Consider the following 27509-nt stretch of genomic DNA (forward strand, 5'->3'; position numbering starts at 1 on the left):
TATCAGACTGTATGTGCACATTACAGTGACGTCTCTAAAGTCTGCCTGAACAAAAAGAGGTTGCGCCATTCTTCCAACATCTCATATTGTCAAATGGGTGTGTCAAATCGTATGCATTCCTTTCTAATATTATATAATGTTATATATTGTTATATAAGTATTTAGCCTGTTATGTAGACACTATGCTGCCCAACAAAGCCTATAAGTGCAGTAACTAAGAAAAAATGTAAGCCTATAAAATGGCTTTAAAGTTAGTTTTCTTTCCCAACAAATTAATATTTGGCAGATTGATGATAGATTAAGGTTTACTAGTTTACCATTTATTCATTTTAATCCAAATCAATCCTAAGCTCCATACTTTCCGACCCAAAAATTGTGCAGAAATCATGTTATTATCTGTTATCTGAGTTACTGCACTTTGGCTGTGTAGGGCAGTATGGTAGGCCTATGTTTAAATTGGATTGCAAACTCAAATTTTCGTGTATGAATATGTGGCCCCACCAGAATTTACTGTAAGTGATACAATATACAGGGATTAAGGCACCTGTGTCACGTCCATTACAAACGTATAGGCTATAAATCATGTTTATTAAGTAAATTGGACCATTAACAGGAAAAATACAACACATTTTGAATATCGATTCACTAAAGAAATCTGATATTTACCAATGCAATTTTAGTTGCAGTAGGCCTATAGGCCACATTATCAGTGTCCAAATCATGAGTGAGAGGGTTGCTCCAGGCCATAAGGCAGTGGGATGGGTACGCCCTCTCGTGGGCATACAAAGACACAACATGATTCATCCACTGGCTTCTTCTTGTGGTTTAGTCTTTTAACCTTCATTCGTATATTATACGTCCTACTGATGATGATAAAGGTGGTTTATTATTCACCCATGTCTATTTGTGATATACAGTATTCTTCAGTGCATCGCTGCCACAGTGATACACCTTTTATGTTATAATGTGTGTTTTATGTGTGAAGTTCTTTTCTTCCTGCAGCAGTCAGACTTCACAATCAGCACTGTTCACACACACACACACACACACACACACACACACACACACACACACACACACACACACACACACACACACACACACACACACACACACACACACACACACACACACACACACTGTTGACCAGTCTGTTTATTTACCACTTTTTGTGTTTTACTGTCACTTGCCCGTTCTAACTTTTAGCAAAATTTTAGTTAGTTTAGTTAGTTTTTGTTATTTTCACTGTCATCTTCTGCGGGACTAATAAAGTATGATCTTGTTTTATTTTGTCTTATTTTGTTCCCCGCCAGTAGAGGGCAGCACAACAATATGGCGGACATGTGAGGTCGGTGTCTGAAGAAGAAGAAGAAGAGCAGCCTGGGGAGGCTAACTGGTCCAGACATGTCAGTGAACTGACAGTGATGCTAACTTGGCCGCATTAGTTAGTGAGTTATCAAAAAAGTGCCTGGAAGCTTAAAGGAGGGATTTGGAGCAGGGCATCTCGCCAGGTGGACTGCGAAGCGGGTTGGCAAGCCGTTAAAAACGTTACGGACTTTGGACCGTTGATATCTGTCAACCGCTGGTTAGCTTAGCATTAGCTGGGGAGCTCCCAACAAGTAGTGCACGTCAGTTGTTTCATACAGTCATGTCTGCGACCGGAGACTTCGGGAACCCTTTAAGGAAATTTAAATTGGTGTTTCTCGGGGAGCAGAGTGGTGAGTCTGATGATAAAGTTTAAAGCTGCTTGGATGTCGAATATAAATGAGATGCGAGTTCGCTAACACAAGAGTTTAATGATTTTGGTGGTTAACGTTAACCAGTTAGCTGGCTAACATTAGCTGTAGTAGTCATATTAAACTTGGCACAGTGGCACCATTGCGACACCGTGACTTGTTCCTAATGTTTGCCCACGGCAGCTTCATTGAAATGCAGTTCATTTTCTCCCTGATGTGCTAATTTATGTCTGTGGAAAATGAATCTCAACTTCCGTGGCGAGCTGTGACATCATACTATCTACCGAGGCAATGAAGTGGATACATAGAGTGGTTAACACAGTAAGAAGTACTGTAAATATAACAACACCAGTTGTATTTGTCTTAGCATTCACGTCACTTTCTAAGTAGAGGTGACAGACTAACTACAGCTGACACACTGTTTCTGCTGCTGTGTCCAGAAGACTGACATAAATCTCAGTCAAAGTCATCAAAACAATATGACAGTGATTGCACAGTCAGCCAGATGTGTGCACCCTCTGGGGGCACTTCTGCTGAGACCAGATGCATCCCAATTACCAAACCTGCCCAGTAGCATTCCTACACTCTCCCTACTCATTTCCCCCCTTTCAAGCTAATCTGAACACAGGGTGTGATTGTACTGCAGAAGAAAGAGAGGGGGGCCGAGGAGTTGTTCAGTAGATCCACCCTTAACAGTCATGTACCTGTGTGGGGTTGTTCATTATATAGTCCACCGTACTTCCATGTCTTGTCACTGTTTCCCCAGCTGTGCGTTTAGCATACCAACACAGAGCACACAGTGTGAGCTGAATTTGGGGCTTCATGAATTGGGATGCACCAATCCGGCTTTTTCTCTCTTGATACAAGTTCTGATAACTGGTTCTTAACGTTGGGTATTTGCTGATACCAAGTACTAATATGGCACCAATACTCTCTTGATCCCCCATTTTAAATTTGTGTACCTCACTGCATATAACTAGTGATGCACCGATCCGATACCCGGATCAGATATCGACTCTGATTTTGACTAATTAGCTGGATTGGCTATTGGATGAGTGAGGCTGATCCAGTATTCTGATCCAGTCATTTCTTTTTTATTAGATTATATCATACACAGCGATTCAGTTACAGCGATGTAGTCACTTCAATTCTATGTTTGCAACACCAGCTCCGTCATCAAGCAGAGCTACCATATTAATTACATTTATATCTTTACTCATTTGTTACCTTTTTTTTTTGCAAAAAATGTCAACAATGTTTGTCAAGCCTGATGCCTTCACCTATATAGCAAGATATAAAGGTCCATTCATTCAACAGTATAGAATCGGTATCAGCGGATACACTCCCAGGTATCAGATTGGATTGAAATGGGGAAAAAATGGATCGGTGCATCTCTACATAGAACTAATAATGCATATTATTTGTATACATTAAAATGTGGCCATTGTTGTGGTGCTTTGTGTTTGAAGAAATATGAAATTAATAAGAAACTGTATTTAATGTGGATCCATCCTTTCTGGGCTGGCATGTCCAAACCTTGTTTGTGAGTAACTAGTCCCGTAATATGACTCTCCACTCCCATCAAGATAAGACTTTATGTCAGAGAGTGTATGATCAGCTGTGGTTCTTTGTAAACAGCTTTGTTGGCTTTGGCCATGTCATCATCACTTGATGCACAGTGTAACTGATAATGTAACCCGAGCTCAGCAAAACAATCCGGGTCTGGGGAGCCCTGTGCGGTCGCTCAAAGCGACCGTATAGTGTCTCTCTCTGTAATACCGTGCTAAAAGTGATGTTTAACTGGAGTGAGCATAGATGTGGAGCACCAAAAAATATCAATGTTGGTCATTTCAGCATTGGACATAGCAAGGAAATACAGAGGGCAAATAAATGGGGAGCCTGGTTCCCAACCCTACTAGTCTCTCAACATTCCTCAACCTTCCAACTTCTCCTACAAATTACTGTGTGTACCACACCCTGTAATGGACAAGAACTTCCAGAGGGCAGTGGGAATGGCATGACAAGCTGACTCAGCTTGAGTCATCTGTCGCTCATACACAACTTTGACGTTGCTTCTTATTTTGAATCTTTGCTGTACATCAGTAGGACTTACACAGGGGTGTATATGATTAGTCAATTGACAACCATTTTGGTATTTGTGTGAGTGTTTAAGTTGTTTATCCAGTAAAAATGCCAAACAGCCGCCAGTTTCAGCCTTTCAAATATTAGGATTTGTGGTCAACCGACATGGGTTTTTTCAATGGTCTATGCCGATATTTGAAGAGCAGGGCGGCTAATGGTTGATATACTGTGTAATGTCACTATTATGTGTGTGAATCTGATAAAATACAACAAATATATTAATAATAACAAATGAGACGCATCACTGAACATCGCTGAACTTAAATGAACACTATCAACTCTATTTAGCTATTGTCTGCATTGTTTCTGTAGAGTCTGTGTTTAGCTGTAGGCTGTGACTTGCAGCAGTTTTAAAAAACACAAAAAGATTTCAAAACATTCAATCATTGTGTGGACAGCCCCTCACTGTTAAACTTACTGTCCCACAACCATTTTCCAGAGGACAAATGTTTTACTCGTCGGAAGTAGGATTGGGGGCTTGGGACGCACAGTAGTTTTTCAATCCCTGCAATCTAGGTGACACTGACATTTGCCATAAGAATGGTGAAACTGAGGCAAGGTGGAGCACTATGTTTGTTCTACAGCAGCCACGCTGACAAGACTTCCTTCTGACTTTTTTTGTGAATCTGCTTCATGAGTGTGGGCATCAGCCGATGACAGTTATCTCAAAATGGCATTAAGCAGCCGACCGATTATTTGGCTTATCACTAGTGAAAATGCTGCATTTCTGTGTAGTATTTGGGGGTTTTGAAATGTCCCGTCAGATAAAATAATTTGAAGATGTCACCTTGTGCTTTGACAAACTGTAAAAGGGAAAATTCCACTATTTTTGACAACCATAAACCAACAAAAGTGAAGTGAAGGTTTAATCATTGCACTAGGGCTGTACGGTATGGTCTGAAATGTATATCACGGTAAAATTTGAAGCATAGACAGTAATGGTATAGAGTTAAATTCCTACTGTCTATACCGTACACCCCTATATTGCACTCATGTTATGTTTTTGTTTCTGTTTGTTTTTCAGTTGGAAAGACTTCGCTGATCACCAGGTTCATGTATGACAGCTTCGACAACACTTACCAAGTGAGACAGACACCTCCGCCTGATTTAATCACCACTGATAACATTCATATAAAAATCGAACATTAATGGATTGAAGAAGGTTATGCATAATTAACTACTTGTTATCCATTTACAGGCCACAATAGGAATAGATTTCCTGTCTAAAACCATGTACCTTGAAGACCGAACAGTAAGTTTAATTTTTTTGCCTACTGGCTTTATTCAGTCCTTGATTGTTGGTCGTTCTTGTCTTTGTCCAGTTTGGGGAAAATTCTCTTAGGTTTCGGTGCAGGTAACATCAAGGGGCACTCAGATGCTGATTGCTCACATGATTTTGCATTATTCTTTTTTTTCTTCAATAATTCAGTAATGCTTCTCTAACATGTACACACAGCATATGTCCTGCCTTCCAAGTGTGAGCTGTATGCTGTACCCCTGGACCGTCCTCCCGTTCTTTGTTTGTTGCTCCCCTCAACACAAGTTTTCTTCCTCTCCTTCCTACCCCTCCATCTATTCTCTTCATTCCTGTTTTGAAATCAAACACCTTACTTGATCAAGAGAGGAGGGTTGATTACAAGTGAAGGGTGATTATTTATTTATTTCTCCCCCAGGCCCGGACAGCTTGCTCTCTCTGGTGGTCATTCACTACCTGCATGCGATACACTCTCTCTGAACTCTCCCTATGTTTTTCCATTCATCTGACTTAATTCAGTTTTCGTTCAGTTTGCTTTTTGTTACCATAACTTACCTCATTTCTGACCTTGTTTTTTTCTTGTTTTATTTTCATCCTTTCTGTTTTGTTTTCTTTCCTCTTCTTTTATTTCTCCTCCCATCCCCTTCCCCTTCCTGCACCACAGATCAGGTTGCAGTTGTGGGACACAGCGGGTCAAGAGCGGTTTCGTAGCCTCATCCCAAGCTACATCAGAGACTCTGCTGCTGCTGTCGTAGTGTACGACATCACAAGTAGGTGGATTACCTCTGCACTTTGATGTTTTATAAACATTTTTTTTAAATCCACTTTAATGCACACTACAGCTGGTAAGTGTTTGTTGCATTTATTATTTTTTAGTTTCAAAATCAAATGTAATTCCAAGTGTATACATCAGATCTGGCAAAGATGTGTACGACATGTCATTCTACTTCCTTCCTGCCACAAAACTTGCCTGTTTTCACAACCGAGGCTTTTATTCTCCTGAAAACTGATGCTCCGCTTCCTGTTTCTCCCTCGTCCCTCATTCAGATGTCAACTCCTTCCAGCAAACCACAAAATGGATTGATGATGTGAGAACGGAGAGAGGAAGTGATGTCATTATCATGTTGGTGGGAAACAAGACAGATCTTGCAGACAAAAGGTAATGTGTTCTTCCTTCCTCTGCTTCTGTGTAAGTGGGTCTTCTCCATTAAGAGCATATAAATGAAGCCATCGATTGTTGCTGCTGGCCTGTCAATACTGACTTCCTCAGGCCTCTCTGAGGCAGAGCAGGTAATCTCTGCCCTCTGTAGATGTCAAAGCTCACATTGACTTTTTTCATAGTGTATGCCCTTTCTCTTTATTTCAACCCACATTGTGTGGAGATATTGATTACTTAATCTTTGACCGATCAATCTCCTGAATAGATTGATCTTTGAAAGCTGTGATGTTTGATAATATTTGATCTGAAAGTCTCTGGTGTGTGATCCACTTTATCCACCAGTTTTATGAAGAAAGTTGTACAATGTCTTTGCTGTACGTCTCTTAACCCCCTTATCTACTGCAGGCAAGTATCTATTGAAGAGGGTGAGCGGAAAGCCAAAGAACTAAATGTAATGTTTATTGAGACTAGTGCGAAAGCGGGCTACAACGTAAAGCAGGTAAGAGTGTGTGTGAGTCGTGCTCTGCAGTCCTGCTGCTGGTGCTGCTGCCTGGGCTCCTCCTCCCAATGTCGCCTGCCAAAATCAGAGGTCAGAAGTTTGGGGAGTTGGATTTTAAGATTTTAAATTGTCAACCTAGATTCATTGAGACCTTCTCAATTACGCACCCCCACCCCCTTTATTTACTGTTCAAATGTAAAGCCTTCTCTCCCTGTTGTGGAGCTCAGCTAACAAACTGAACATCCCGATGTTCTATTAGACGACTTTTGGTCTGAAGCACAGGTGGCAGTAGTGTCAGGAAGGGGCGCGGCTTGTTAATCCACTTCAACATAATCACAGTCTGTGTTCTTTTCCCCTTGTCTTTTTGTCGATGTCTTTGGCGATGTGTGCGTGTCCCCGTGGGTGTCTGTGTGTTGTGCGCGGTGACTCGTGGCTCATCACAGACAGATAACCACAGAGGAGGGAGAACAGAGAGCGAAAGAGATGAATGTTCTGTTTATTGAAACAAGTGCAAAGACAGGCTACAATGTCAAACAGGTAGAGCGTGTGCACCTTTGTGTGTGTGTGTGTGTTCATAGTGCTCATGCTCTCTTCTGACTGGCTTCTATTTCACACACGCATGCGTGCAAAAAGGTGTTCTTTCAACATCAGCTTCCTCTGGTTAAAGTGAGGTGTGGGGATTTGTTTTTCAAGCTCTCTCCCACCTGCTAGAAGTGACGATTTATTGTGGCCAACTTTTGATCATACAGCCCTAGAGGTGGGTCAGGGTTTGCAACCAACACTCCACTCCACTGATTAGTAATAGCAATATTTCTGTTGCATGTGTATAAAGTCTAGTTCTGCGTGATGCTTTTAAGTGGGGGGTGGGCATGTTGAGCATCATCCTACATTCAACACTGTCCCTTTTGTAAATTCACTTGAATCCATCCATCACTTAAAATCATCCAAGCTCTATCAATGGAAGGTCTCAGTAAGGCACAGTTATACCCTCTTTCAAGCCACTTCAGCGGTGCAGAAATATGGCTTTGCAGTAGCTCAAACGCAAGCTGCTGAATTCAAATAAAATTGGTAAAGCTCTGGTGGCTGTCTTCCTCTGTGCGAGCTTCAAGCGAACCTTTTGCCAAATCATGCAATGGGAATATACTAGGGCTGCCCCCTGAAAGTTGATAAGTTGAATCATCAGTCGGTGATGACTTGAAATTCTTGGAGCCGTTTCTTTTTTTGTTAGTCAGTGTGCATTACATTATATTTTTATATACTAGCAGGGAAAGCGCGCTGAACTGCAGGGAGAGGGCGCAGTGAGCGTTAAAGCCGCGGCCCCAGGAAGCTGCAAGGTCCAGGCAAGGGGTGTGTCATTTGGTAGACACTTTAAAACGCGGACCTTTCCAAGCTGACTAGAGCCGGTCGTAGTGCATCGCCACGGAGGAAATTCGCCAGCCAGTACCTGGGATCCTACCACACTGAGCGGCTGTCCCCACCCCTGTCAGACTGCGCTGATTTCCATCCATTGAGAAGTGTAAAAAGACTTTCAGTTCATCATAAAACCATGGTGGGCCGCATTGGACTATGTTAATTTGGTTGAAATCCTCACATTATTATATGTTCGTATGTCGTTGGTAAGGAATAGTTGAATCTTCATATTGAATAGCCAAATTTGTTTAAAAATTTAAAAGAATTCTGATTTGGGCACAGCCCTAGCATATACACTGCACACTACCTTGATTTCATCTTGTGCTTTTCTTATGCTTTGAGTATATTTCCTTGTCTGACAGAATACATCTGGTTGTCTTTCCCTCCAGCTTTTCCGTCGTGTGGCAGCCGCCCTCCCTGGCATGGATACCACACAGGACAAGAGTAGAGAGGACAGTATCCTTTGTGTACATGTCAGCGTCTGTGAGTCAGGAGGTCTCCTCTCTCTTATGTTTTGTCATATGGATAAGCCCTGCCAGAGGAAAAATCTAGTGCAGCAGTGTGGCTGCAAGCTGCTGTTGTTTGACCCATGTGTCTCTTCAGTTTTATTTTACCAGTGAGTGCACATATTGTGCTCCAACTTACTGACCATTTTACTGTGAGTATAATGGTTAACTACATCTACACTACTACTTTTCATTTTAAGACAGGGTTTTAAAACAAAACTGCTGTCCACATAAGTGTTGTCAGAATTATGCCCATGTCAACATGCCTGTGTACTATATAGTGATCTATACAGTAAGTGGAAAACACAGAAAGTACTTTGAAGGAAGAACAGCAATGGCAAAAAGTAATACCAGAGATTTCTTTCCTTGGAGCGTCAAGGAGTTGAAGCTCTGACTGAAAGTAAAATGCGGAAATCACTGGGAGTCATCGTAGAGCAAATAAAGCTGCATATTATTATTAGAGTGGTACTGGGAGCATGGATGAAATTAGGAAAGGCTTGTTGTTAGCCTAACTAAATGATAAGTTTGATGTGGGTGTGCGTATCATCATTTACAAATGTTTCAGTGTTCCACCGGGCCAGACATAAACGCAACCCAAGAGTTTTCAATCTAAAACTGGGTCAGCATGGTTTCCAAATGTCTGCTTTTTAGTGAATGGAAATGCAGCAGTAGTGTGGATGCTAGTTGTAAATGTAGCAGAAGTAATCCTTTTTAAGAATGAAAATGTATTAATGTGGCTCTAGTGTGAGGCTGGGTTCACAGCGGATCTATGTTATGACCTCGGTTTTGATACACGTTGTAAAATGTCTCCCCACGACCTTGTAAATGGTGAATATCAACATTGAAATGTATGTGGTACTTTGACAATTTAAGGTTTATCATTTCTACAGCTTTTTCAAATCACACCCTAAGGGTTTAAGTGTCACATTAATTAAAGGAACACAAAAACTGATCATCGCAGTGTGTGGGGGATTTTTCACATTTGTGAGCTCACACAATGGCTGTCTGGTTTGTATGGAAAATGGATTCCATTTATTATTTAGTTATGTACCCTTTCATGTCCTGTAGTGGAAAACAAATTACAAAAACAATTTATGTATAACACTTTCATGTTATCTCCCACAAGCCCTGAAAGCAATTAAGTTTAGTTCTAACAACGTCTTGTGCGCTTTAAAGTTGTATTTTTCTGTTCTGTGATGTTCCTTAACTCCTAAACCCTTCAGTGATTGATATTAAGCTGGAGAAGCCACCAGAGCTACCTGTCAGTGACGGAGGCTGTTCCTGCTAATGCCGGCTTATGTCATTGCTAAAAATTTCTCTTACTGGCTTTTTCCTCAAACCCTGTTTTTACTGTATCTGTACCCTTCGCTGCACCCGCCTCTCTTCCCCAGCCTGAAAGAGAACACTACAGCTGTTATATCCTTGCCATTGTGGAAAAGCTGCTCTCACATCGGGACGCTCTGAAAGTCATAAATCACATAGATCGAATATTTGCACTGTAACACGTACGTTGAAACAGCTGTTGTCTGTCATTGCACACAGACAGAGATGTCGGCAGAAGAGTAATGAGTCATATCGCTGTAGTTTGTCTCTAAAGATGACACTTTGAACCAAACTGAAAGAAAGAAAATGTGTATTTAAGACATCAAAGTATGTTTTGAAGATTGAGACTATCCTTTAAAAATTAAATGTTGCTTTAAGCTTAATAAGCACAATGTGGATGTTTATTTGTATCAGTTAACATAATTTGTGCTGTTGCGATTGATTGGTGTTGATTAATTCATTCATTGTATTATCAACAAACTGTTCTTTTTTTAACAGTCTGGAATCGTTTGTGGAAAACGTGTTTTGACAAGTATACTGTACACTCATCCACGATAAAGCTGGAGGTGGCAGCCAAGAGCCTCTTTTAAACGGAGTGCTTTGTGGTGCCTGTACCAGCAGAGTCCCACTTCCCCCAGCATGTACCAGCATGATGACAAGTACATACACTAGAGCTGCAACGATCAACCGAAAAATAATCGTCCGCTTTTATGATCAGCGATTACTTCTTAAAGTAATTTTTCATGCAAAAATGGCAGAAAATGCTCTTTTCAGCCTCTCAAATATGGAGATATATGGAGAATTCCTGTTTTTCTCTGTTTTGTATCATATTAAACTGTTTATCTCTGGGTTTTGGACAAAACGAGATTTGAAGCCACCGCTTTGGACTTTGAAACTTTGATGGACATTTTTCACTATTTTCTGACACTTGATAGACCAAGTTATTAATCTAGAAAATACTCTACAGATTTATCGATAATAAAAATAATAGTTTGTCACAGCCCGCACCACTGCACAGTCACAGACCAGCACAAAGTCATGACACCTACAACAAGAGCGACACTATCACTACACCAACCACATCACCGTCCTTCTCTTCCCACGCTTCTCCCTTGAGATGAGTTATTTTTAACTTGGCTTCCATTTTCTATTACCTTTTTATTTGAATAGATCTTTAACTATTTTTTTCTAAAGACAGATATCATAGATTCAAACTATTTCTTGGTAAATAGCGTTTGAGGAGTATTTTCTCATATATTAAGAGTCATAATCATAAAACCCACTGTAAACATTAGATATGGGGATCTATGCCTTTTGGAGTTTAATTGTAGAGGGCTTCCTTCAGGTTTATCTAGTTAAGTTTGGTATGAGGTTTTATGAACACTTAAAAGACGTTTGTTTGCTTTTGCTTGTTTTTTGGGGGGGAGGGGTTTGATCTTTTGTTAGTGATTATTCTGTGTGTATTTAATCCACAATGAACAATGACTTGTAATATTTATTTCTATTGGATTCATGTTTCTTTTTTATGGCTGTTCATACCTTCACTTTTGGTATGAGTCCTGAAACGCTAATAAAATATGCATCCATCTGGACCACCTGTTCCCTCTCCCACCTCTAAATGGCAATTTGATCATACTGATAATACAGTGCAATTTTGTGTGAATTTCTGGAGGACTGTACGATTTGTACAGTGAAGTTTACCTTAACCTTTCTGTCTGGAATGGTTTTAAATGAAAGAATAAAAATACACTTGTCACCGCTACTGGGATTCATTAATGTCTAATTGAGGTCTTTAAGGTTTGGCTTGTGTTATGCTTTAATGTCTGGATTATGAATCCAGGATGAAATACTTAGAATATTCTACAGAGTGTTATCCGTAATTCTTTGACCAGCAGGCTCTCAGTATTAAGAGCAAGCCCTGAAAAGTGTAATCAGCCTGGTTCTCTGGACTAATAGGCTTATTTCACAGCCTACATGTTGACGTGTCCTTGCAGGAAGAGCACAGTTAGGTAAAGGCTCTAATGGCTGTAATGATGGCTCCGAAGTACACCGAGCCAACATTCACAATAAGATTCCACCTAAATAGAGTCCAGCCATTGTTTATGTCTAAATGTCTGGTGTTGTACAAGTAGCCTGCTCATGGGATGCTATTTTATTATGGGCGATATTTGGGCAGTTACTAAAACATCTCTATGCACCTGTAGCGGGGCCAGACTTCAAAGCATGCAGCTGTCCCAGGGCCCTAAAGCCACAGGTGCAGTGTCAATTAGTTTCACATAATTTCATTAATTGGAAAAAGGTTGGGTCCTGGATCATTTCCTAATCTTGTGACCCTGTCTTCTGGATGGGGCATGTGTGAACATGGCGCTTGTAAGGCTTTGATTATTTGATCAACCTGTTTAGCACACACACACACACATATATATATATATATATATATATATATATATATATATATTCATAAATAAAATGGGATTATTATTTTTAATCAAATTGCCTTTAATCACAGTGTGTATAATGAGCAGAGGACAGGAGGTGTATGTGTGTGGGCCCCAAACAGGGGAATCCAGCATTGAACCTTTGGGGATCACTAACAAAGACACTTTCTATACGGTGTCGAGGTTAGCTATCAATCAAACTTTATTTATTTATTTATATATATATATTTATATAACCTTTTTATACATGTTAGTGCAATATAAAGTTTAGATATGATGCTGGACAGTCTATTACTATTCCATTGTGACTTTTCAACACTCAGAAACCAAAAAAACATACTATAAAATGATCATTTGGTGTCTTATTTCTAATGTGAACACGCTTGTTTGTTTTTCTGCCCCGCGATTGGTTCAGCAAATCCCGCGAGAGTCTCCCGAGCATCTGTTACCCTGGAAACCGTGTTAAACAACTGCGGCTAAACAACTGCGGTTGTTTTAAGACCCACGCTTTTGATTTTTGAAGTGAAATATAAGCATTTAATTCCACAATGAGCAGCGATTACTACGCTACGCTGGAAATCAACAGAAACGCAACAGACGCAGATATCAAAAAGGCGTAAGTTTCGTCACACTGTTGAACGTTAGATGACAAAACTTAACGTTTATGGTGTTTTGCGCTTAATGTCACATCTTCCCTCTTTTATCTAACTAGTTACCGACGTCTCGCCCTGAAGTTTCATCCGAGCAGCAACAGAGAAACTGGAAGCACCGAGAAACTGAGTCAGCTGGGCGAAGCCTACGATGTGTTGAGCGACCGTGAGTCATTTAAAACAGGATTGACCTTAAATGGTGCTTCAGTTACAGTGCAACACGTCCATCGAGGTTAAAGATAAACAGGCCTAATTAGTGAAAGTGAAATAAAGATATACAGGTAATACTAATGATAATCATATATAAGTACTTGGCTGCAAATGACAGTTGGAATAATTAGAATATCCTTATTTTATTACAAGCGGCCGAAATGTGTTTTCTCAGGAGGGGGGCTGGAGTCTCCCTTAGAGATAGGGTGAGAAGTTCAGCCATCCGTGAGGAACTCAGAGTAGAGCCGCTGCTCCTTAGTGTTGAAAGGAGCCAGTTGAGGTGGTTCGGGCATCTAGTAAGAATGCCCCCTGGGCGCCTCCCTAGGGAGGTGTTCCAGGCACGTCCAGCTGGGAGGAGGCCTCGGGGAAGACCCAGGACCAGGTGGAGAGATTATATCTCCACACTGGCCTGGGAACGCCTCAGGATCCCCCAGTTAGAGCTGGTTAATGTGGCCCGGGAAAGGGAAGTTTGGGGTCCCCTGCTAAAGCTGCTGCCTCCGTGACCCGACCCCGGATAAGCGGTTGAAGATGAGATGAGATGATGAGATGGAAACAGATTGACTAAAATGATGATAATAAAGCTCATGTAAAGTGTGCATTCACTTTATTCGTTATTGACATGGGTGACTATAGGGTGATGGGTTGTATACTGTATATAGCTATATGACTAAGGGATACCGTCATTAGTGTAAAATAACTAAGTACATTTACTCGATTACTCTACTTAAGTACACATTGGAGGTACTGTTCTTGAGTATTTCCATTTGAATCTACTTTATACTTCTACTCCACTACATTTATTTGGTAACCTCATGTACTAGTTACTTAACAGATTCGGATTACTAATACAACATATTATCAACAAATAAAACAGGATATATTGTTATAAGCTACACTGCAGCTTATAAAGTAAATACAATTAGCCTGACCTTTATCAGCTGCAACATTACAGTCATATTTACATTAATCCATCAATAATTATGGTCTGGTAATCTTATATTCTGAAATAGGCCATTCTGCATAATGAGTATTTTTACTTTTTGTATTTTAAGTACACTTTGATTCTAATGCTTTTGCACTTTTACTTAAGTAACACCATTTACTTCGAACAGAGTATTTCTACAGTTTGGTATTACCACCTTTTCTAAAGCTCTGAGTACTTTTTCCACCACTGGAGACTTTTTTTCTTTGTTGATATTTTTTTCTCTATATTTGTTTGTATATGGCTTTGTAAATATTTGACTAGTGTATGACTGTAGATAATTTGGTGTACATATGGAAATAGCTGCTTAATTTCTACAGATAATTGTTGATAACAGTTGAATAAGAGGTGGGAATTAATAAGCTTTGGATTCCTCCTGCTCCTTTTCGGACACATACGATTCATTTATTTCTAAATATTTTGTTTTGTTTTTTGTTTTTGTACGCTATGTCACACTTTATACTTTGATGTGTTCTAAAGAAATAAGAAATGAATGACAGCCTACAGAGCCTATATATTTTATTTAAAAGCATCATCTGACTGAATCGATACAATGATCCACCTTTTACCAAAACACCATTGTTTCAGCCGGCAATAACTGCAGACTGGCCTTGCTTGTCTCTGACAATATCTATGTTCTTTGTGACAGCTCGAAAAAAGGCAACCTATGACAAGTTTGGCGAGGAGGGTCTAAAAGGTGGTATCCCACCTGAGTTTGGCAGCACTGGGGCTTGGTCATCTAAGTATGAATACCATGGGATCCCAGACAAAACCTTCAGAGAGTTCTTTGGAGGTGACAACCCATTTGCAGGTGAGAAAACCAAAACATACAGTGAATGTGTTTATTCAAATGTCATACTAATTACCAGAGATGGCAAAAGTGCCCATATTCTTTACTTGAGTAGAAGTAAAACTACCTGTTTTAAAAACAACTTAAGTTAAAGTGAAAGTAATGATCAAAATATTCATTCAAGTAAAGGCTCTGAAATTTACTCAAAAGTATTATAAAAAGTAAAAAGTATTTCTATTGCACGATTCACTGCAAAGCTAATAACCCCACGATTATTTAAATGGAATCCATTTAATCAATGTCATTGTTTGAACAAACACAAGATGTATCCTAATGTACTTTACCATGGTCAATTGTAGGCATTTGTATTGTACATGTCAGGTTCACGCATCACACTTTTGAATATTAAATTTGGATTGGCTTCTAAACTGTCGTGTTACAAATTATACTCGTAAGTCCAACTGTTAATCAACCTTTTGAATTGCACATCAGGCAACAATACTACTACTATAGCATATACTAGACCCCCATCTTCATCTCTACACTACATCACCCCATCTCTCTATGCGAGTCTAATGTGAAGGGAGGGAAAACTAATGCACCAAAATTCTTTGTTCAACTTCAAGAGAAGAAGGTTTTCAAAGCTCTTGGAACATAGTTTAGCCCTCTTGGGTCTAAAAATCATCAATCTGATTTACTGACGGACAGACTGCCGTGTCTCTGCCGTGCCTGTCTCAAGATGGCAGACAAGAGCCTATAAACGCAGGCTACAGGCTGGCGTGCATACGTCACAGGGCCAAAAAAAAGGAAGTGTTTTTGTTTGTTTTTAAGAGTAACAAGCCTTTTTGGGAAAAGTAGGGAGTAGAAAGTAACGATAATCGTGTTAAAAATGTACTGAGTAAACGTAAAAAGTTGTCAGAAAAATAAATACTTCTAAAAGTACAAATTACCTGAAAATTAGCACAAATACTTCGTTACTTGCCATCACTGCTAATTACATTAACTTGATTTTATTTTTATTTTTTGTTAGACTTCTATACATATGATGCACCACTTCACTTCGGTGGCCTGCAACCGGTAATGGTGAAGACACAAGACTCTCACATAGAGAGAGACCTTCATTTGTCCCTGGATGATCTCTTCCATGGATGCACAAAAAAAATTAAGATATCTCGCAGGGTAAGAGCTGCTGTATATGAGACAACTATCCACTGTCTTCCTACAGCTTATTCACACATGTATTCATATTTGTATAACAGGTTATGAATGAGGATGGACACACATCCAGTATCAAAGACAAGATCCTGACTGTAGATGTGAAGCCTGGATGGAAAGAAGGCACGAGGATCATTTTCCCCAAAGAGGGAGATCAGGTGAAATAACTGCGCTTCCATTTACTATTGAGATGCATTTGGTCACTGATAACTCACCCATGTGCTGTCATACTACAAAGGAGATTTGACCTGAAGTTGCTCTACTATTACTGAGCAAGTAGAGCGGCCTCTTCCTGCCTTTGTGAGAATGGTCAGAAAAAGAGCTGATAATATACAGTATGTTTTCACCAGTTCTGTTTAGATTAGGATGAGTTATTTTAGTTAATAACAAGGCAAGAGTCCACACTGTTCCTTTATTTATTTGTTTTGCCTCATTCAAACTTTCTTAAAAGAATGTTAGTTATGGCCCGAGTTTTGGCTTTGGCACTGTCCCTGGTGCTGATTTATCAGACACTGTTAGAGCTGTGCGCGCTTCTCATCTGCTGTGCGTTCTAGATCTGTTGTATAGATACTGATGCCTTCTTCACAAGAAGTTCGCCACTTGTGACAGTCAGTGGCGAGGGTCTCAAGGGCCAGGGGTTGGAGACTGCATTTCTTGAGAGATGTTTTCAGGTGGTCTTTATACCGCTTACGCTGATAAATCATTACTGAATGTAATTTTATTTATTTATTTCACCTCTGAATGTGTAATTTAATTACTGATGTTTGATGAATAACTGTTTTAACTGTAATGAATCATGACTGGAATGAAAAGGAGAATTAAAAAAAAGTAATTTAATATGAACAGGTACATAAATAATATCTTTGGGCAAATTCTCAAAGTGCATTTAATAATTCATCTATGAAGGTTTATACTTTCCACTGGATCTGCTGCATTTCCACCAGTAGGTGGCCTCAGCTGATCTCTTTGGAGGTGCTCACATATGCTTATGAATAAAACCACAGAGGAATAAGGAGAAATAGCCTCGATCTCCCTTACCTCTTCTTTTTTACTGAATATGATATTGTCAAAACAAATTATGTGCACAAATGTTTTCTTTATCAAACTATGCAAAGTAACAGCTTATGACTAAGCCATGTTTTAGGGAAAGAGGCAGACTGCATGACAATCATCTTGCTGTATTTTACCTTCAGGGACCAAACAGCATCCCTGCAGATATTGTCTTTATAGTGCGACAGAAGAGTCATCCTCTGTTCCTAAGACAACACAATGACCTGATCTACAAGGTCCAGATCACTCTGGAGATGGTGAGTCTTGTTAATGAGAGCCAGAGTAGTGATTTGAATGATTACTATTCACTTAACGACTTGCTTGAAGTAGAATAAACCATGAGCCTTTCCCCACAGGCCTTGACTGGGTTCTCTGTGGATGTGGAGACACTAGATGGCAGACTGATCAGTGTTCCCATCAATGAGATTGTGCAGTAAGTGGAATACTAAATAACTAAATAATATGGATGTATTGTACTGTATTTTTTAAATCCTACTAATTTGACATGAATCTCAGATGCTCTAAACGCTGAATGAATTATTTAAACATAGAGATCAAAACAGGAAACAAGAGATGATCATAAGAAATTCAAGTTCATTATATAAATGGCACACTCAATACATAGATATTTCTTGAAGGATATGTTTTTGGGGTAGTGCAATAATCCGCAGCAATAACCATCATCCTGTCTCTCTGATTTGTTCATCAGCCCTTCGTACAACAAAGTGGTGACCGGAGAGGGAATGCCGCTTTCCCAGGATCCTTCTCAGAGAGGAAACCTCGTCATTCATTTTGACATTAAGTTTCCTGCGAAGCTCTCCGCCGAGAGGAAGCATCTTATCAAACAAGCTCTTACTTTTAAACATTGATCTCATTTGAATACATGTTTGGCTATCCTGTGACTAATGATTACTGTGGTCACTAGAATAGTATAGAACACAGTTCTATTTACTTTGATTCTTTGAGATGAAAACACCCAGAAGGCAACAAAAAGTAAGACATTTGTAAAAAAAAAAAAACAGCATTGTGCGACAACATCAGCCTTCTGAGAGACAATAACGGTTACAGTAGAGTTGTACATTTGTGATTTGCTGCCATCATGGCTCGTTTCAGCTGCTCGTATGTCACAAACATCACCACATTCCAGGAGCCCAGGCGTAAGAAAGACGGCATGAACCTTTAAGAGCAGAAAACAGAGCAACAACGCGGTTGATTGCAAACCGTTCATATTGATAGCTGTTTTGTACATTTAGTTTACAACCATTTTCTCTCTTCCCCCTCCTCTATAAATGTTTGATTTACAGTCTGTCCTCATTAATTCTTTCTATATTGTCTACTCAGTCGATGCTTACCCCTTATAAAAGGCACGTGGTCCCTCTTTGGTCATCATGGATGCAGCACAATTGAGGACACTGCTGTAGTGGCCAAGAGCAGCGTTCATATATCTTGTCTTGACCACATCGACAGGAGAGGCAATCACTGTTGTGCATAGCCCTGCACCAAAGGCTGACACAAAGTGGCAGGGTAGATTATCTGTGGAGTAAAGGCTGAAGGTTACTGCTCCACAGAGAACAACACTGGGCTACTATGTCACACCTTGTTCAACTGCAGCCATTGTTTTTTACCTGTCAGGGGAGTGGACTTAAGGAGTGTGTCCTTGATGAAATCATACGTCACCAGTTCAGTGCAGTTCACAATTGCGTTTCGCGCAATGTTTGGAGCTGTACCTGCGTGACAAAGAAACATAAAATATTTATCACAAAAAAATGAAAGGAAATGCTTGAAATAGTCATCCTAAACGCAAGCTACTGTACCTTTCCACAGACCACGGATGCCTTCTTCTTTAGCGATGGTCTTGTAAGCATCAATGGTGCTACAGTAGCGTCTGGCATGCCCAGGAGACCGGGCCTGTGCCTGAAAGCGAACTTTCACCACATCTGTAGGCTGAGCAAAAGCGACCGCCATGGCACCAGTGGTACATCCTGCGAGCAGCCGACTGCCGATACCAACATCTGAACCAGAGAGGAGGGAGGTGTCAGGCCTGGTTGGCGCAGGACTCCCATAACTACAGATCAACAAAATTCAGAGATACTCACGATCAGAGCCTTTAGTGTAGAACTGTTTTACAGAGTCGTAGAGACCGATGCGGACAGAAGCAAAGCTCATCTGCCTCTGTAGTCCTGCCACCAGTCCACTGTAAAGGCTCCTGGCCCCCTCTGTACGCACCATGGTGGTGATGGTGCCAAACACTCCACGAAACTTGACTGCAGACCCTTCTGCTGCAGCTGCTGAAGCTCTGGCCTCACCTTGGATCTGTACAGGATAAAAGGTCACGGATAGGTGAGGATAAGAAAGGATCGCGGGCTTTTTACATATAATATTTTCACATATGTCAGCACATATGTCAGCACATGCAATATAAGAATTTGATGCGCTGTAGGGAAGTTAAAATTCAACACTTGCAACAAAAAGGCTTGTTTACCTGCAGCCTCACTTTGGCTGTGTCCAGGGGAAAGGTGAGCAGGTCAGCGATGCAGCCTGCAGTCCCTGCTCCAATGAACTTCACAGCTGCTGACGGAGGGACATCTGCAGGTCCAAATCCAACCATTTTCCTGAATGATTTCTGATCAATTCAAGTATTGAAGTGTTTTATTTATGCGAACAGGACAAGAAGCTCCTCCAAAAATCTGAAAAACAAATTCCATCCGAACATTAATGTATTTTATGTAAGATTGGCTCATTAAACACTTCAATCATTTAAGCAAAGTGACATCCTCAAGTAGAGGTTTCCGGTGATGCTTAATGAAAGACAGCTGTTCACTAAATTCTGTGCCCACAAGGAAAGGCTTGACTCACATGGGCTAAAAGATGCCATGTAAGTTAAATAGCACATAGAATTTCTCAAATTATTTGCTAATTTTTAATTCTGATTGTTTTTGGTTATTAATTCTTACCTTTATTGGAGCAGTTTAGGACAGAAACATTAGAGATCAGGATTCTCTAAAGGTGTCCCTCTGGCTGAACTTTGTCCCAGATATAAATAGTTTTCCTTGTTTTTCCATAGAAAATGTTTCAAAAGTGATGAGCCTTAAAATCATACTCCAAATCCTGGAAGAGTCAGAAATAAGGTAAAAAACAATCGCAGAGGAGCAGTATTGACCACTTCAAAAAAAAAAGATTTTAAAATATAATATACCGTGATTTGATTTGTGAAAGTAAAAATGCCCTGTCAAATGCCTCTCCGCGTGACAATAGCCAAATGAATCAGTGACTGGACGAGATGCAGTATGTGGAGAAGAGAGCCGCCTTTAAATACTGCCGTGTCCTTGTTACATCATGGCATGTGTTGTTGGTGGGGCCCAACCCCCCACTCCATCTATATGGAAGACTATAAACCTGCCTGTGTGACAAACAGCCTGGGGTTGTACTGTATGTGTCTGATGCTGTATGTGTTCTTAAATGTTTTCTCTGCGTCTTCTTGACTCCATAATCAAGCTTTTCTATATTGTATCTTCAGAAAAATAGCAGCATCGCAACAAGCATTAAAACGTAGAGTTGTGATTGAATAAATAATAATAATAATGATAACTTGGACTTATATAGCGCCTTTCATGGTACCCAAGGTCGTTAACAATTGGGGGTTAGGGGTCAAGGACTTGGGGAAAAGAAATGTTTTGAGGTGCTTTTTGAACATAGGCATGGACGGGGCGGGGGGGGGGGGGGGCATGGAGTGGTAGGCTGGATTAAAGAGGCCCACCATACATGAATAGTTGAATATTTTTTTAAAAAGACATGTTGCATTGCAAAATTTGATTTTCTAACTTACAAATATAGCAACAAAGTCATCTGTTGAAAGCTATGTACAGCTCTTTAGAGAGCACAGAGAGTAAATGCTGAGTCATGCTGAAAATACAAGTACACTCAGAACATCGCCCCCAAAATTAGATCAGTATGTTCGGACCCTTCAACACACATTATACATAAAACATTATCTGTGACCTGTTGTTCCTGCGGTGACTGAAGATTGAAAGGTACTGGTCAAAAACTGCACAAGCACAGTTTATGTTTTTAATATTAAAAAAAAGAGTATTTTTGAAAATAAGTCAGTATTGTACTGTATAAACAGTGGCGTGAACAGATTTGTAAGGAATGTATTATTGTATTATCAGTTAAAGGTTGTTGAAGTAAAAGAAGAAGAAAAAGTAGATATAATATAATAAGGCCGGTCCGTCTGGAAATATTCTGTGTCCGATGATGCTATCTAAACCAAACTGCATTCAATCAGAAGACGTAAGTTGTTCTCTGTTTCAGATAGGACCACTGTGGAGATATGAGAGCCAAACAAAAAGACATTCCCCGAAAGCTCATAGCTGATAACAAGCATTCAAAACAAGATTACCTGTTTTGGATAACTTGTACAAAGTACGTGTACAAAACTATATGAGACAAGACTACATGGGACATGAACGGGTGACGTCCATGCATATCTGTAAGATGTTTGTTTGACACTATTGTTTTAAACTGAGATAAAATGTTGCTCTGCGATTCTCCTCTAGAATAAATACACAAATCTGCTAATCTCTCTTTAAGAGTCTTTGTTGATTTCTCTACATCAAGTATCATGTATAAACACATGATAGGCCCACGGTGATGATACATGATGTTTGATTGATTCAGTGAGTGATGTCAGTGACCTGCACGACCTGTTCTCACTTTAGGCCCATGGTGCCATGATGTGATTATACATGCTACATGATAAATTCAATAGATGATGTCAGTTTGGAGTGTGACCTGATCAGCCCATGTGGGTCATGATCTCTTCTTTTGTTTCGTAAAATAACCTGATAAAGTTCTGCGTACCGAAACATTGTTATTGGTGTTACTGGTGGCTGGAGAGGTGCCAGTTCATCTCCTGGGCACTGCCGAGGTGCTGTTGAGCAAGGCACCGAACCCCCAACTGCTCGGGGCGCCGGTCACTGGCAGCCCCCTCGTTCTAACATCTCTCCTGGGTTGCATGTATATAGGTCCTGTCATGTGTGTGTATTTCAGGCCTGTGTGTGTGTAACATGAAAAATAAAATAGAGTGAAAATTGAATTTCCCCATTCGCGGGACTAATGAAGGAATTCTTCTTCTTCTTCTTCTATTAAATGACAAAGAAGAAGAAGTGAAGAGGACAGTGTGCAGGAGTCTTTTATTCTGTATTGTTTACCTAACACCATTCTACTACACTTTGTCTAGTCCTTAGATTTTTCATAAATTCACCAAAAGCTCTCCTTTCTGAAATGTTCAGACGAGTGATTTTTTGTCAGCCCAGCATTGTAAATTGGAGATAAGTGGTGTCTCAGACCTCCTCCTCTGTTTAGCGATGGTTTCTCTACTTTGGCATGAATGCTTCTTTTACTTCTCCTTCAAACCATCTGTCCTCTCTGTACAGGATGTGGACATTGTTGTCATCAAAGGAGTGGACTTTCTCCTTGAGGTGTAAGTGGACAGCAGAGTCCAGGCCTGAGGAGTTAACTTTCCTGTGTTGGGCCATGCGTTTATGCAGTGGTTGTTTTGTTTCTCCAATGTAGAGATCTTTGCATTCCTTGTTGCATTGGACAGCATAAACCAGATGCTTTTGTGGATGTCTGGTGTTCTGTCCTTTGGATGTACTAGTCTCTGTCTGAGTAGGTTACTGGGTTTGAAATACACAGGGATGCAGTGTTTGTTGAAGATCCTCCTGAGTTTCTCTGATACCCCAGCCACATACGGGATGACTATGTTGTTTCTCTTGTTTTGTTTTTCTTTCTCAACCACTTTGGTTTTATTTCTCGGGGGAGCTGACATTTTCACAAAGGTATATGTTTGCATGCTTTAATGTTCTAAAAGACACATTTTTCTTATACTGTCTGTCTGTCTGAATATACCTGTATTCACCCTCTGTCTGAATGCCCCTGTCCCCTCTCCCGATGAAGCCCAGTCTGCTCTAAATGGCCTGCGAGAAACATTTGGTGGTGTAGAGGTAGTTCTCAATCTGTAGGGATACTCAGCTGGGGGTGGTATATTCAAGGTGATACAGAGCAGAATCTGATCTTATTGAATCCCATCATGTTTCCTGATCATCTCACAGTGTGTGGGTTAGGCACTCCAGACATTCAAATGTATGCGTACAAGCACTGAAAAAGTTTTTCACAACATATGCCCTTTAAATACTGAATACCGTCCAACTTCAAGATGCTCCACTGTCTGTAACCAGACTATCTAAACTGCATTCCAGAGTTGTTTGATGTAACACAACTAAAAAAAGGTGAGGTAAAATTCAATAATAGACAATGAAAATATATATATTTACTCATTTTGGCATTATTTTTCACAGTGAGCAACATATTCATGACTTACCGACCAGCAATAAGTCATGCTATTTACAATGAGCAGCACATAGATTTACCTATAAACCCCCAGCCACATGCACAAACAATGGTAAACACTGTAAACCATAACATGGAAAGCAAAGTAAGGAACATAGAAAGGGTCACTATTTACATCTGTGGTGCCAGACTCAACTGTCTATTGCCCTCATGGTAAAACCTACCCTAAACAACACACAACATGACCTTGACATTATTCATAAAATCTCACAGTTCATTCTTGTAAACACTCATAAGAGATAAAACATACAGTTACCTTCTGGAATTACTATTTTACATTTGTCATTTATACCTGAATAAGCATTTGTATACAGTAATGCTCTCTTTATACTTGCATTGTTAAATCTTTCTGGTATTGCAGCAATGCCCTCAGAGCCTGTTCATTCAGGAAGTTGAAAAGCTTCCTGACGTGAGTCTTTATAACATCCTTTTCCAACCTTGGGTCACCACTGCATCATAGTGAAGGTTAGGCTGCTGGTCGAACAAACAGTCCAACACGCTCAGGTCAAAAGGGGGACTCCCAGTACTGCTGTGCCCTGGTCATACCTCTTTTAATCTGTTCATATGTCACAAACATCACAATGTTCCACGACCCCAGTCGCAGGAAAGAAGGCATGAACCTAAGGGAGACAAGGGAAATAAAAGTGAAGTGTCCCAGACAGGTTATATTATTCTTGTTTGGTTTACTGTTATATAGCAGTGTATTTACCCTTTATAGAAGGCGCTGGGTCCTTCATTTTTCACCATGGTGAGAGCACAGTTGATAGCACTCCTGTACTGGCCTTCTCCTGAATTCATGAAGCGTGTTTTGACTACATCCACAGGAGAAGCCACTACTGTTGTGCAGAAGCCTGCACCAAAGGCAGCAGTGAAGTGGCACGGCAGGTTGTCTGGAGAAGAACAGAAACAGAGTCACATCCTCTCACAATGTATGATACTTGTATTTGGATGTGTAAGACAATGGGATAATATCTGTACTGATTTGTTTGCTCCGCCACCTCACCTGTCATTAAGTCATATTTCAGGATGAGTTCTTTGATTATGTCATAGGTCACCAGCTCTGCACAGTTTACGATGGCATTACGGGTGATGTTGGGCATACAACCTGACAGAAAGCAGAGGACGGTTACTATGATACGGCACATATGTCCTTTCTTTTTTTAAATAGTTGAAGTAACATGACAAGCACCTTTCCAAAGGCCCCGTACTCCCTCATCTCTAGCAATCGTCTTGTAGGCTTCCAGGGTGCTGTTGTATCTCCTCCCACCATCAGCCAGTCGTATCTGGGCTTGGAAACGTACCTTGACCACGTCTGTTGGTTGTGCAAAAGCCACAGCCATGGCTCCTGTGGTGCAGCCTGCCATAAGCCGAGTAACAATACCAGCACCTGTGCAGCATGGGTAAAAAAAAAAGCCGTTTTTTTTTTTTTTTTACATGCACTGGTGCACTGGAGATTTTTGACTTTTGTTGCTTCCATACCATGTCTTCTCTCAGACTAGTGGAAATAAAACGTCCAAAATACACATTTAGGTTTTTATTCCACTACACTTTGTCTAGTCCCAAAAGTTAGCATGAGATAATGCCTCATTTGCATATTAAAACATCAGATTTCAGAAAGTGAGAGAAGTTTCATGGTGATATCTTTTAGTTAATAATCTCAACCCTATTCACCTGCAGTTTCTTTACATTACATATGTCTAAAGGTGATTTTGTTCAAAAGTTTTTCCTTACCCTCAGCCATCTCCTCTTAGGTAGCATTAACATACACAAAACCTTCCAGATTCAGTTCTAATCTACTGTACATAGAATAGAATAGAAATACTTTATTGATCCCAAGCTGGTAAATTGCAGTATTGCAATATTTTTTTTGCAGGTTTTACAAAGGGCTCTGCTCATATATAATTCATAGCTTCATTCACATTACTTACATACAACATTTTATTTCTAAAAACACGAAAATGGATTTGGCAGTATTTTCTTTTTTATTGAGTGATAAAAAGAGATACTCAAAATCCCCTCTGTAAAAACATTTGACTCTAATATGTCAACCAATGAAACAAGCATTTTGAACCTGGCTTTATCCACTGTTCATTGTTATGTTCTGGAAATGTATGCAAATTACCACTTACTTGATAAGATAATGCCTCATTTGCATATTTAAATGTCAAATTTCAGAACACTTACTTTACAAAAAGTACTTCCTAATCAAGTAGGGACGTTTCATGGTGATATCTGGTAAATGTTGACCCTATTCACCTTAAAACAATGCTACTATGATGCTAATAACCAAGTCCAGTTGCTTTTGATTGAAATTGCTTTGGGGATAACGATGACCTGGACAAATGAGAAGATTCACAGGCTTATGATGCTTATGCAACTCACTCTCAGTGCCTCGAGTGTAGAACTGCTTCATGGAGTCGTAAAGGCCGATTCGGACTGAGGCGAAGCTCATCTGCCTCTGTAGTCCTGCCACTAGTCCATTGTAAAGACTCCTGGGCCCCTCTGTGCGCACCATGGTGGTGATGGTGCCAAACACTCCTCGATACTTCACTGCACTGCCCCCTTCGACTTTCTGACACTCTCCCTGAATCTGGGCAGTAGGATGACATGCGATGATTGTTAGCAGCAGGTTAAGACAAGCAAAGACAAAAGATATTTAGAACAAAATCTAAAGTTAAAATCTTTCAAGCCTCCTCCTTCTAACCTGCAGTCTGACTTTGGCGGTATCCAATGGAAAGGTGATGAGGTCAGCGATGCAGGCCGCCGTGCCAGCTCCGAAGAATTTAACTGCCGCAGAGGGCACTGCGTCTTTGGGTTTCATGACAACCATTTTTATACCTAAGTTGATGACATTAATGGAGAAATGTGTTCTTAATGTTATTTGCCCTTGTATAGAAAACCACACACAAAAGAAAGTCATTATTCAGCTCAAAACGGACACACACAATCTTACTGTTTTATGGTCTCACATTTAATCTGTTTGTTCAGATTATAAACACCATGCTCTACACACCTGGTACAACTTGATTGTACTTGTAATATGGGTATACTGAAATTTGCTTTCACACTAAACATTGTGCATACCTGTGAGCAAGGGGAAAGAAGAGCTTCAAGTTTTCTCGAGAAGGACACTCGTCTTTGGAAGTGGTTCTGTTGTGGGAATGCCTTGGGCATTGGGCAGTGAGTCAGCGAGCATACCACCACTCACTGCAAAAACAGGCATTAATCTTTTATGTGCCATCAAAGGAGAAATTGTATTGTTGGTTTCATGCATTTCATTATCATTATGCTATCTGAGTGATACGTTATACTTCAGTTCAGAGGTACAAAACTTTTAAGTTCAAGCATTTCAATTTATCTTTCATTGGTTTAATCTTGAATCTACTACTTTAATGTCAAGTGACATAGGTTGAGTCTGAATTCATCAACAATCACTGTAATCTTCACGTAAAAGTTTACCTAAAAAAGGTTATGGTCCAGCACAGAGGAAAGAATATACAATCCTTGAGGCAGTTAGTCCTTTCCGTGTCCTCCTCTTGTGCTGTGTTTTCTGTTGAGGAAGAGGCTTCTGAATATATAGACACCTTACGCACATGACTGCTGGGCAGCCGGACAAGTTTACACACCTGTTATGTATATCTCGTGTTTTCTAGCGTGTAACACACATCCGGATACTTGAGCACTTGTTGATCTGCTCCTGACAGTGTCATTAGGTAGCCATATTGTCTCACCC

General features: G+C 40.2%; 4 protein-coding genes across 5 annotated transcripts; 2 read left to right on the forward strand and 2 right to left on the reverse strand.

The window, feature by feature from the left end:
- Positions 1-1389: 1389 nt before the first annotated feature.
- Positions 1390-11785, forward strand: LOC310956783 (ras-related protein Rab-6A). Of its 2 annotated transcripts, none has more exons than XM_083927153.1 (8): positions 1390-1718; positions 4903-4961; positions 5077-5130; positions 5798-5903; positions 6181-6292; positions 6698-6791; positions 8591-8657; positions 9931-11785. In XM_083927153.1, the coding sequence occupies exons 1-8, from the start codon at positions 1649-1651 to the stop codon at positions 9993-9995; spliced, it is 627 nt and encodes a 208-aa protein (XP_083783279.1). In that variant the 5' UTR covers positions 1390-1648; the 3' UTR covers positions 9996-11785. The 2 variants fall into 2 exon arrangements, with proteins under 2 accessions (XP_083783279.1, XP_083783280.1); XM_083927154.1 differs by lacking the exon at positions 6698-6791 and adding an exon at positions 7235-7328.
- A 1231-nt stretch (positions 11786-13016) lies between these two features.
- On the forward strand, positions 13017-18234 carry dnajb13 (DnaJ heat shock protein family (Hsp40) member B13; the record flags this gene model as incomplete). Its single annotated transcript, XM_083927303.1, has 8 exons — positions 13017-13084; positions 13181-13284; positions 14960-15121; positions 16131-16279; positions 16360-16473; positions 17509-17622; positions 17722-17798; positions 18075-18234. 8 exons carry the CDS (start codon positions 13017-13019, stop codon positions 18232-18234), a joined length of 948 nt encoding a protein of 315 aa, XP_083783429.1.
- A 193-nt stretch (positions 18235-18427) lies between these two features.
- Positions 18428-19973, reverse strand: ucp2 (uncoupling protein 2; the record flags this gene model as incomplete). The annotated part of the gene is made up of 6 exons (XM_083927149.1): positions 18428-18542; positions 18718-18898; positions 18991-19092; positions 19180-19377; positions 19462-19678; positions 19848-19973. The coding sequence occupies 6 exons, from the start codon at positions 19971-19973 to the stop codon at positions 18428-18430; spliced, it is 939 nt and encodes a 312-aa protein (XP_083783275.1).
- A 3710-nt stretch (positions 19974-23683) lies between these two features.
- On the reverse strand, positions 23684-27326 carry LOC310956778 (dicarboxylate carrier UCP2-like). The gene is made up of 8 exons (XM_083927148.1): positions 27236-27326; positions 26861-26983; positions 26481-26614; positions 26159-26366; positions 24966-25163; positions 24780-24881; positions 24486-24666; positions 23684-24396 (listed from the first exon to the last, which is right to left on the reverse strand). The coding sequence occupies exons 3-8, from the start codon at positions 26604-26606 to the stop codon at positions 24282-24284; spliced, it is 930 nt and encodes a 309-aa protein (XP_083783274.1). The 5' UTR covers positions 26607-26614; positions 26861-26983; positions 27236-27326; the 3' UTR covers positions 23684-24281.
- Between the last annotated feature and the right edge of the window lie 183 nt (positions 27327-27509).

Source organism: Echiichthys vipera, assembly GCF_963691815.1.
Source record: "Echiichthys vipera genome assembly, chromosome: 14".
Classification (NCBI taxonomy): domain Eukaryota; kingdom Metazoa; phylum Chordata; class Actinopteri; order Perciformes; family Trachinidae; genus Echiichthys; species Echiichthys vipera.

Excerpts from the sequence above, each read along its gene's own strand:
- LOC310956778 (XM_083927148.1), bottom strand. The coding sequence starts at position 26,606 with ATGGTTGTCATGAAACCCAAAGACGCAGTGCCCTCTGCGGCAGTTAAA. Across the intron at positions 26,367-26,480 it reads CCGCCAAAGTCAGACTGCAG|ATTCAGGGAGAGTGTCAGAA; the intron begins GTTAGAAGGAGG and ends CCTACTGCCCAG. Across the intron at positions 25,164-26,158 it reads CTACACTCGAGGCACTGAGA|GTGCTGGTATTGTTACTCGG; the intron begins GTGAGTTGCATA and ends CATGCTGCACAG.
- LOC310956783 (XM_083927153.1), top strand. The coding sequence starts at position 1,649 with ATGTCTGCGACCGGAGACTTCGGGAACCCTTTAAGGAAATTTAAATTG. Across the intron at positions 4,962-5,076 it reads GCTTCGACAACACTTACCAA|GCCACAATAGGAATAGATTT; the intron begins GTGAGACAGACA and ends ATCCATTTACAG. Across the intron at positions 6,293-6,697 it reads ACAGATCTTGCAGACAAAAG|GCAAGTATCTATTGAAGAGG; the intron begins GTAATGTGTTCT and ends TATCTACTGCAG.